This window comes from Acyrthosiphon pisum, chromosome A3, assembly GCF_005508785.2.
Source record: "Acyrthosiphon pisum isolate AL4f chromosome A3, pea_aphid_22Mar2018_4r6ur, whole genome shotgun sequence".
Taxonomy (NCBI): Eukaryota; Metazoa; Arthropoda; class Insecta; order Hemiptera; family Aphididae; genus Acyrthosiphon; species Acyrthosiphon pisum.
Genome location: NC_042496.1, coordinates 24030753 through 24041889, shown reverse-complemented (window position 1 = coordinate 24041889; position 11137 = coordinate 24030753). Strand labels below are relative to the sequence as shown.

At 35.7% G+C, this 11137-nt stretch overlaps 3 protein-coding genes across 4 annotated transcripts; all 3 read left to right on the top strand.

Annotated features, from left to right (window-relative positions):
• The first annotated feature begins 830 nt into the window (after nucleotides 1-830).
• Nucleotides 831-3073, top strand: LOC100571615. Its single transcript, XM_008181069.3, has one exon. It carries the CDS (start codon nucleotides 1170-1172, stop codon nucleotides 2352-2354), a length of 1185 nt encoding a protein of 394 aa, XP_008179291.1. The 5' UTR covers nucleotides 831-1169; the 3' UTR covers nucleotides 2355-3073.
• On the top strand, nucleotides 2357-3098 carry LOC115034384. Its single transcript, XM_029491111.1, has one exon. The coding sequence runs from the start codon at nucleotides 2555-2557 to the stop codon at nucleotides 2876-2878; it is 324 nt and encodes a 107-aa protein (XP_029346971.1). The 5' UTR covers nucleotides 2357-2554; the 3' UTR covers nucleotides 2879-3098.
• Nucleotides 3099-8537: 5439 nt separating this feature from the next.
• LOC107882669 lies at nucleotides 8538-9886 on the top strand. Of its 2 annotated transcripts, XM_016801350.2 has the most exons (3): nucleotides 8538-9200; nucleotides 9282-9318; nucleotides 9562-9886. In XM_016801350.2, the coding sequence occupies exons 1-3, from the start codon at nucleotides 8939-8941 to the stop codon at nucleotides 9764-9766; spliced, it is 504 nt and encodes a 167-aa protein (XP_016656839.1). In that variant the 5' UTR covers nucleotides 8538-8938; the 3' UTR covers nucleotides 9767-9886. The 2 variants fall into 2 exon arrangements, with proteins under 2 accessions (XP_016656839.1, XP_016656838.1); XM_016801349.2 differs by having other exon boundaries at nucleotides 8544-9318.
• The last annotated feature ends 1251 nt before the right edge of the window (nucleotides 9887-11137 follow it).

Sequence of the window (11137 nt, the reverse complement as noted above, 5' to 3'; positions counted from 1 at the left end):
AATGGTATGTAAGTAGGTAGGTACCGTAATTATATATACATATATAATTTAATTATGTACTTAAACAAATTAAAATTTGTTATATGCATACTTATTATTATAAGCTTATTTATCTATTTTAGAATGAACTCCGTTTGAAACTATAATTTTTTTTTAAGTATGGTATAGTAGGTAACTAAAATGTATAATTAATTTAATAACTAATTATAGTATAGGTAATTTGCTTAAAGATAAAAATAAATCTCATGGATGCTTATAAGTAATTGATGATTTGATTAAAATAAATAAATTTCAACTTAGAAAACCAATAACATAATTTATACTTTTCGTTTAAAAATATATAATAATAATTATAATTCATATTTCATATTTAACCTTATTGTTATTATAATATTTATCAATTATCAAATTAATTTGTATTACGATTAGATGTGTATGAAGTATAACCTATTTTCAATTATTTTTTTCTAAAAATGTACTTGTAAGTATAACAATAGAAATAAAAAAAACATTTTTTATTAACTAATATTATTTTATTGAAAATATTTAAATATTTCATTGCGCCAAATGGTGAACCAATGAGAAAGCCGTATTTGCGTATTATGAGTTTTATTTGATGTGCAGAATGGTATAATAGAACAATACAGAAGCGAAACTCGATCAGCTGATTGGAGTTTTGTTTTCCTGTGATCTGAAGTCTGAACCTCAGAAAAACATGGAAACGTTTCCGTGCACTAACTTGACAGCTAGACTCAAGGTCTCTCGTTTATGTAATACGATACGCGGGGTCAACTTGTTTACCATTCTTTATTTCACCTGTGACACGCCCCCTGGAAACCGTGTTCGAGGCCACAATCACCCGGTTCGGCCAATTCACGGAGTTTCATACTCCTGGTACTGCGGATTTTCAATATCAATTCATAACCTTTAATGATTTTGCCTAAATCGGGTTTGCGATCACACGCTTCTATTGCCAATAATATTTTCATCATTGAACATTGTTTTTCATCGCGAGCTGTTAATATTGTTATAGTGAACTCGGGCGGTTCATCGTTTTACGGGTACTATTCTTAAATTCCTCGAGTGATCATTTCGAGTTTTCGTTAACTAACGGGTAGAACAAGTACTCGACTGTACGTTTGAAGCGGACGTCATCGAACACCGAAAAAATGTACCAACTACCCAGCCTGGCGAAAATGGCGTACTACGCGTGCAACAACATTGAACGTAACAAGTTCGACTTGATGGACACACCGGACATCGGGATGCGAAATTGTTGCGAGTCGCTGTTAGAATTATTCAAAGTCGACAAAAACCAAGACGAGCGCAACGATAGGCAGACAATGTTCAGTCGAACTCGGTTCGACATTAATGACGATATGTTTAAACACATCTGCGAGAAGGCAGCGTCCAACGGGCACATCGATTGTCTGAAACTGGCACATGAGATTGGCGTGCCTTGGGATACTGAGTGTGTAGTATTGCCCGGTTTAAAAGGCAAGGCGTGTGATCTGGCGGCGGGATCGGGCAATCTGGAATGTCTAAGGTACGCCTTTGAGAACGGGTGCCCCTGGGACAAGGATACGTGCAGCGACGCAGCGTCTAACGGTCACCTGGAGTGCCTGAAATATGCACGGGAAAACGGATGCCGCTGGGACGAGCAGACGTGCAGCAACGCAGCGTCTAACGGTCACCTGGAGTGCCTGAAATACGCACGGGAAAACGGATGCCGCTGGGACGAGCAGACGTGCAGCAACGCAGCGATTAACGGTCACCTGGAGTGCCTGAAATATGCACGGGAAAACGGGTGCCGCTGGGACAAGCGGATATGCAGCAACGCAGCGTCTAACGGTCACCTGGAGTGCCTGAAATACGCACGGGAAAACGGGTGCCGCTGGGACAAGCGGACATGCAGCAACGCAGCGTCTAACGGTCATCTGGAGTGCCTGAAATACGCACGGGAAAACGGGTGCCCCTGGGACGGGGATACGTGCAGCAGCGCAGCGTCTAACGGTCACCTGGAGTGCCTGAAATACGCACGGAAAAACGGGTGCCCCTGGGACGGGGATACGTGCAGCAGCGCAGCGTCTAACGGTCACCTAGAGTGCCTGAAATACGCACGGAAAAACGGGTGCCCCTGGGACGGGGATACGTGCAGCAGCGCAGCGTCTAACGGTCACCTGGAGTGCCTGAAATACGCACGGAAAAACGGGTGCCCCTGGGACGGGGATACGTGCAGCAGCGCAGCGTCTAACGGTCACCTGGAGTGCCTGAATACGCACGGGAAAACGGGTGCCCTTGGGACGAGAATACATGCAGCAATGCAGCGTCTAACGGTCACCTGGAGTGCCTGAAATACGCACGGGAAAACAGGTGCCCTTGGGACGAGGAGACGTGCAGCAACGCAGCGTCTAACGGTCACCTAGACTGTCTGACTTACGCACGGGAAAACCAGTGCCCCTGGGACAAGCGTACGTCCATAAACGCCGCAAAATACGGTCACCTCGAGTGCCTGAAATACGCATGGGAAAATGGGTGTGGTTTGGACCGGGAAATGTGCAACATCGCCGCGTGGAACGGTCAACTGGAGTGCCTGAAATACGCACGGGAAAAAGGGTGCCCCTGGGACGAGCAGACGTGCAGTTTCGCCGCATTATTCGGTCAACTGGACTGTCTGAAATACGCACGGGAAAACGGGTGCCCGTGGAACAGCGACACGTGCGACATGGCAGCGCACCATGACCAGTATGAATGTTTGGTGTACGCCTACGAGGCAGGGTGCCCGTGGAACATGTTCAGTTACTCGGGTAGTTCAAGATACAGCTACTCGAAATGCTCTGAATACGCCCGCGAAATATGGTTACGGGATGGCAATTGAACTCAATTAATATCTTTTTAGTTTTTATAATGTCTTTTTATTATGAATTCATGTTACGAGTTTTTAGCGTTCTTTTTATATAAAGTTATTAATATATTTTTAAAGTTGTTCAATAATTTTTTTTTTTAAATGTTCTTCTCTGTTGTTATCTTTGATAGTTTGATTCATGGGTACCTACATTCTAACCAAATTATACTGTATCGAATCTATGAAAAAAATACTTGTGTGTACTGATAACGTAATTGAATTTGCTTTAATTAATAGGCACCTACTACCTATTTAACTATGGTGGAATTAAAATAATAAAATCGTACTTGACTGGATGGTTGTCGATTAATGGTAAATTTAAATTACAGATAATAATATATTTTTAAAAACAATAGGTTACAAGATATTCAAAAAACGTTGTTGTATCCTTAATTAAAGTAATTCATTTCAATTTGCTTACATTTTCTAGAATTAGAAATCAGAAAACAACTAGATAGGTCATAACTCATAGGTAGTTAAATCTATCTCAGTATAATTGTTGAATATCTTAAAATGATTTCTAATATTATCTATACATTTTTTAATTACTAAACTGATATTCATAAATAATATGTTTTAATTATGAACTAGTTGCAGTATTACAGTATGACAGAAGTTTAGCAATGTTCTAAATCAGCCAAAAAACTGAAGCTATGATTGACATCATTGATATTATTTAACAATTTATTTTATATCTATTAAAAAATGACCAACATTTGATCGACCATTTGTATTGAAATTGTTGTAACTAAGATTTTTTTTTTGTAAAAGGAAGGCATTTCAAGGGGGTTAGCATCTTAACGATGTGTACGCTACTAAGTAGTAATGGTATTAGTAGGTAGGTAATTCATGTTTTTTAATATGTTTTAAATTGGCTACATCTAGTTGATTATTCGTTATTCATTATCAATAAATTCTTGACGTTTTTAATTGGATATTTTTTAGGCGATTATCATTTACTGAATATAGGTATTATGTTATATTATATATTATATAATATTAATTTACATTTACTGAAAACATGGTTAAGATTGAGCTCTGAGCGAGGAAAGGTTAACAGATCTAGCTTATACATTCACAAAAATATAAATATTTATAATAATATTGAAAATATCATTGATCAATTTACCAATGAAAATAATTGATAATTAGATTTAGTTTTACGTTTTTATTAATTGTACAATGTTTATTTCAAATTAAGCATCTATACAAAATGTATAACCACATAGGCGAACATAGAGGGGTGCTCGGGGGTGCTAAGCACCCCCAGTTTCCTGTAAAATGTATTTCAGTAATCCACCAATAATTTGTAAATTATTATGGTTTATTGAGTTGGACATTTTTTTTCCATTATAATTAGTTAAATACTCAATACTCGATGGGTATGCCGGTACAAAAACTGTGAATCTATTATAAATAATTTTTAAAGTATCGTTAAAGCTTAAAAGAGGAAGTTGAAGATCAGGTAGACAAAGATATATGTTGCTCAAGCAATAGGTTAATATTTTTAATTTTATAAGAGTAATATTTTCTAATAAATTGACAATGACATGCCAAATGATTATGAATTTCCAGGCATTTTAAGTTCAATAACAAAAAAAAACTTTATTGTTATAATTTTCATTCTATATGATGTAGTTCAGAGGTTCCCAAAATTTTTATTGTACGACCCATTTTGAGAATTTTTTAAAATTTGGCGACCCACAATACATTGAATGACCTTTTTTTTTTTAGGTATTTAGATACTTACTAACACTAATTTGTTTCAGATAAATCGCTTTCTTTCAATAGGTATAACTATTAATCTGTTTGATACGGTGCTGTAAACTCGTAATTGTCAATCTCGCAGATAACGATTGACGAAAAACTGTATTTGAACTTTGAACATCAACGAAAAATATGTATTATATCAAATTATAGCGCGACCCACCAAAAATATAATCGCGACCCACTTTTGGGTCGCGACCCACAGTTTGGGAACCTCTGATGTAGGTACTTTGCATCATTAATATCTTGAGCAATCAGTTTCAAAATAAAAAAGCTACATTGGGAAATTCTGGGAAAATAATTAAAGGTGTTATTGCTTCATTTAAAAATCTGCGTTCTGATGAGGCTTTTGATAAATTTTGGCAAAAGGTTCAAGATTTTGCAAATAAAAATAATATACTATTGACACTGCTACCCACAAACGAAAGTTAGTTCTTTATTATTTATTTGGATTATATATTATTGCTTTATTTAATAATACTGTATGTTTATAAAATAAAACATACATTTAAAATGTCAGTACCTAAGTCTTTATAAAGACATATTTAATATTTAAAAAATATTTATGTATGTATCTGACAATAGTGTCATAAAAAAAAAAAACTCGCAAATGTCGTGAACCAACCAAACTTCAAGATTATGCCCCGAGTCATCGAACAAGAGCAGAGTCTGAAAATAATACTTCAAACACTATTGAATTTTGGCGTACAACAGTTTATTTAAGAATAATTAATGCAATAATCATAAATTTAAAAAAACGCTTTTCGGAAGAAAGCTTAGAGCTGGCCGAATCTGTGGACAACTTTTTTAACTTGGATGAACATAATAGTTTGTGTTTTATAAGGTATATTTGATAAAAAAAAACTAACTATTTAAAATATTTATTACATGGTCATATCTTATGAAATATTATTATACAAATCTGTTTATGTATATCAGGATATTTTGAAAATATCAACAACTAGGTAGATTATCAGCAGAAATTCTGGTCTTAAAGAATAGTCTACCACCCAACTTTGTATTTGAAGACTTGAAAAATTAATGTCAAAAAAGTTCGTTTCCAAATGTCTATAAACTAGTTCAAGTGGGAATGACAATTCCAATTTCTTCTTCAACGTGTGAACGCTACTTCTCAGCTATGCATAGATTGAAAAACTAGTTACGCACCAGTAAGGGCCAAGAAAGATTTACTAAGCTATCTACGCTTATAATTGAGAGAGATCTTACCAATAAAATAGATGGGGAAATTATATTGCAAAAATTTGCATTATCAAACAGGAAATTAAATCTTGTTTAACATTAATAATTAATGATCACATATTATCATATTATAATTACTTTTAAATATTTGTTTTTATTTTAAACACAAATTTATAATTATCGCAATGCAGTTATTATAGTATTAGGGGCATGTGGGGGCAGAGCCCCCTACGAGTCTGTGTATCATAAATTATTCCAGCACCCCTAAATTCACACCCAATGTGTGCCTATGGGTACGGTTTGTTATTGGACTTTGATTTGAGAATGACATAATAAATTATGAAATGTTATGTAATATAATTATCATTACCATGTACCACGTAAATAATTGAGTAAGAAAACTTGTATGAACTTTAAAATAATCCAGGGACGCTTCTGTTTCGATCTTTGAAGGTTTCATAAGGATATGACTTATAAATTATATTGAAGGTTTTAGTTTTTCAATTGAATACGAATCTGAAAATTATCGAGCAGAAGCGTGCTAAGATTATTTAAAGTTCAAACAAGTTTTTTAACCCCCAACAAAATTTAAAAGCAGATTAGAAAAAATTACTTCTGAACAGTTTATAAGTGGGTAATTGATTTATGAGTTATCAGGTACCTATCTTCTTAATTAACTACAACATACTTATTGTTTGATGATTTACTAATTTCATTCAATTATAACATATTATAGGTCGACCTGATTCAATAGAACACAATAACTAAAAAAAGAAACCAAGAAATGTATTTAAAAATATAACTGATTGTGTACCAAACGCAAAATCTCGTTAAACTATTAAAAGTGTTTATTGAAGGAATTTAAAAAATATATATATATATTAATATGTTATGCTATGTAAATACCTAATTCTATATACACATAAATAATTGAATTATGTTCTTAAACAATTAAAATTTGTTTATATGCATACCTATTATTATGACCTCCGTACTGCGGATTTTCTATGTCGTTATCTTAGATTCATAACCTTTACTGATTTTGCCCAAGGTGGATGTGTAGGGTAATCGATGATTGTAAAGGACCATTCGACAGATTTAACTTATAGTAATTATTGTATCTACCGAAAAAATTGAAGGCGTCAAGGGTAAGCAACCAAAATTGCGTGCACGATTAACGTTTCCAAAGCGACAGTATGACAACGCCTACTTCCAAGATATAGGCAATCCAACACACAGCCCAATAATGTGAGGGGGGCAGCAATGACGCGACAATGGACACGAAGGAACTGAAACGTACCGAAACACGATGGATGTGAAGGATACAAGTTATACAATGGGAAATAGGGTTATGCAGTTTAAGTATATGGTGGGGGGTCTCTCTGTGATCGAATCGGTATGGTGCAATGACCACAGAGTTCACAACAATTTGATATATAATCTTATGACTAATTTATGCTACGGAAGTATGTCCAGTTGCCACGATATCCGTAGAACGATCCAGAATGTCCACCCATCAATGACTGAGGTGGAGGTATATATGGTTAGCCGATCCACAGCGTAATGCACCTGGACGACCTGGGCGGCCACTCACACAACGCACAGTGGTTGCTGGCGGACTTACGCTATGATGCAGATGATATTGCAATCACCGTACGCTCAATTCTTATTGACTACCTATATAGTCAGTCCGGACTAGGTATCTAACAGAGAGGTAGGTATTATAAACGGAACCAAATAATTAAGTACTCACAGAATTGTGAACGATATATGATTTATTGGTAGTCGTTGTATAAACGATCTGCAGGTCTGAGAAAATTACAATGATAATTGTGTCATCTCACTGATGACGACAATGATAAAAGGTATAACGTGTATATTATAAAAATGAATATGAACGAAAAAGTCGAAGCTGTTTTACTAGCGAGCCTTCAGTACACATACACACCACATACGAGATAATACAATTATACAAAATTATAATACGAACTCTTTATGGTTATGTTGACACACAACGTAAAAAAAAAAACAAAATAAAATATGCAAAACTATGGCGGTGTTTACATTGATTTAGCAAAGACATTAGAAATACGTTTGTATAGAGTGGATCATTTGTGTAATGCGTAGGAAGAGAAGGTGAAGAGCGGGGAGAAAAGAGTTGTCCATTGTGTATGCTGTACATTGTCACTATTACAGACGGAGTGGCGGAAATGCTGACGACATGCATGAACAGTGGATATAAGTTTTTTACTTTTTCGAATGACAACATTTACAATGTTGTACAATGACAACGTTTTAATTTTATATGTATGTATAAGTGGAAAAACATTTCGTGGGGTAACCCTGTACCTCTCCACTCCGCACATCTAAACTTTAAATATTTATAACTCATAAACTACTCCCCCCAAATTCGATTTTCATGCATCAAAATACTATAAGAAAAATATTCTGCTTTGGAATATAAAATTAAAACCCAATATTTTCATTCAAAAAAGTAAAAAACTTAAAAATTTATAAGGATAAAAAATATTTAAAACTATAATTTTTTATGAAAAACGTTGTTTTATAAGGGACTTGAAACTATTTAAAAAAATATTTTCAAAAAAATTTACACTTTTTAAAATAATGAATATTCATTGATAAAATAAATGTTTATTGCCTAAATCGTGTTTTCGATCACCATTGAACTATATATGATAACATTATCTAAAGTTCAATGGCGATCACACGCGTCCATTGTCAATAATATTTTCATCATTGAACATTGTTTTTCATCGCGAGTTGTTAATATTGTTATAGTGAATCCAAGGCGATTCATCGTTTTACCGGTACTTATTCTTAAATTTCTCGAGTGATCATTTCGAGATTTCGTTACCTTACGCGTTACGACTGCTCGTTTGAAGCGGACGTCGTCATACACCGAAAAAATGTACCCACTACCCAGCCTGGCGAAAATGGCGTACTACGCGTGCAACAACATCGAACGTGACAAGTTTGACTTGCGAGGCGCTGTTTGAATTATTCAAAGTCGACAAAAAACAAGATGAGCACAACGATAGGCAGACAATGTTCAGGCGGTCTCTATTCGCCATCAATGACGATACCTTTAAACACATATGCGAGAAGGCAGCGTTCAACGGGCACATCGGTTGCTTGAAACTAGCACACGAGATTGGCGTCCCTTGGGACACCGTGCCTGGATGGACCGGTGTCAGAGGTAAGGCGTGTGATTTGGCGGCGGGATCGGGCAATCTGGAATGTCTAAGGTACGCCTCTGTGAACGGGTGCCGCTGGGACGGGGATACGTGCAGCAGCGCAGCGTCTAACGGTCACCTGGAGTGCTTGAAATACGCACGGGAAAACGGGTGCCCTTGGTACGGCCGTACGTGCAGCAGCGCAGCGTCTAATGGTCACCTGGAGTGCCTGAAATACGCAAGGGAAAACGGGTGCCCATTGTACGAGGACACGTGCACCAGGGCCGCAGAAAACAGTCACCTGGAGTGCCTGAAATACGCACGGGAAAACGGGTGCCCCTGGGACGAGATTACGTGCAGCAACGCTGCGTTGAACGGTCACCTGGAGTGCCTGAAATACGCAAGGGAAAACGGGTGCCCCTGGGACGGGGATACGTGCAGAAGCGCAGCGTCTAACGGTCACCTGGAGTGCCTGAAATACGCAAGGGAAAACGGGTGCCCCTGGGACAAGCGTACGTGCATGAACGCAGCGTACCATGATCAGTTTGAATGTCTGGTGTATGCCTACGAGGGAGGGTGTAAGTGGGAAGTTTCAACTTTCTGTTGTAGGTCAAGGTACAGCCAATCGAAATGCGCTGAATACGCCCGCGAAATAAGGTCCCGGGAGCGCTTCGTATCATCGACGATTGAATTCAAGTAATATCACAAATTTTTTTTTTACCTGTCTTTTTATTATGAATCTATGTTACGAGTTCTTATAGCGATCTTTTTATATAAAACAAATCATTGATGATCAATATATTTTTAAAGTTGTACAATACATTTTTTTCAGCTATTGTTTTACAATGGTGTTTATTTATTTATTTATTTTTTTTCTTTTTATATCCTGTATACAACATTTCTTCCAGGAGGAGTGCTTCGATTTCAACATATATTACCTGATCTTTTAGAAAATTGGATCAAGATGGTACTTTAGAGAAGTCATTTTTCGAGTTTCTCAATAGTTATTTAATGCCACGGGAAAAACCACCTAAAAATTACGAAAAAACACTAAAAATGGGATTTTAATTTCTAACGCTTTGTATATCACCATAGAAACGAATAAAAAATTATAATATTTTAATATTAATTCAACTTGCATGATAAAATAAATAATAACAATATAAAATAACCAAACTGACAAACCGTCTACGCTCAGAATCGTTTTTCTTACACAATGATATTATATCATTGAATTAAAGTCTAATACAATCCATTATACAATGACCCACTTGTAATCTACTGTACAGCAGAGCGACATCCACTTTTTTAAAATGTATTTACTTTTTGTTATCTTTGATAGTTTGATGCATAGAAACCTACATTTTGACCAAATCATACTGAATCGAATCTATGACAAAAATACTTGTGTGTATCAGTATACACACATGTACATAACGTAATTGAATTTACTTAAATTAATAGGTACCTACTACGCCTATTTAACTTTGGTTGGAATTAAAAGAACAAAATCATACTTGACTAGATGGTTTTCGATTAACACAGATAATGTTCTTACCATCAAGTTTCATAATAGGTCGATTCACTCTAATTTCTAAGCTCACGGCATAAAACTTGAATTTCCTAGCGTAAATTTGGTACCTATGTTTGTAAGACGGAGACAACACATGCGGGTAAGGCGCCGTCTTAACTGAGTAAGTAAATGGTAGGCAGGTACCTATATAATAAAATATTTTTATAGAAATATTAATATTATTATTTATCATACTTTTACGATTGTATACTTTTTATACCTAGCCAACTTTTATATTAATTATTAGGTGCCTGTGTACTATGATTTAAAATCATAAACTAATGACCTTTGTCAGAAATAATAGATAGGTCATAACTCATAGGTTACCTATCTCAGTAGTTGTTGAATATCTTAAAATGACTTCAAATATTATCTGTACGGTTTTTAATTAGTAAGCTGATATTTATAAATAATATGTTTTAATTATGAACTAGTTGCAGTATTACTGCAGTAGCGTATGCTGGTAGGGGGGGGGGGGGATAGCAAGTTATAATTTCA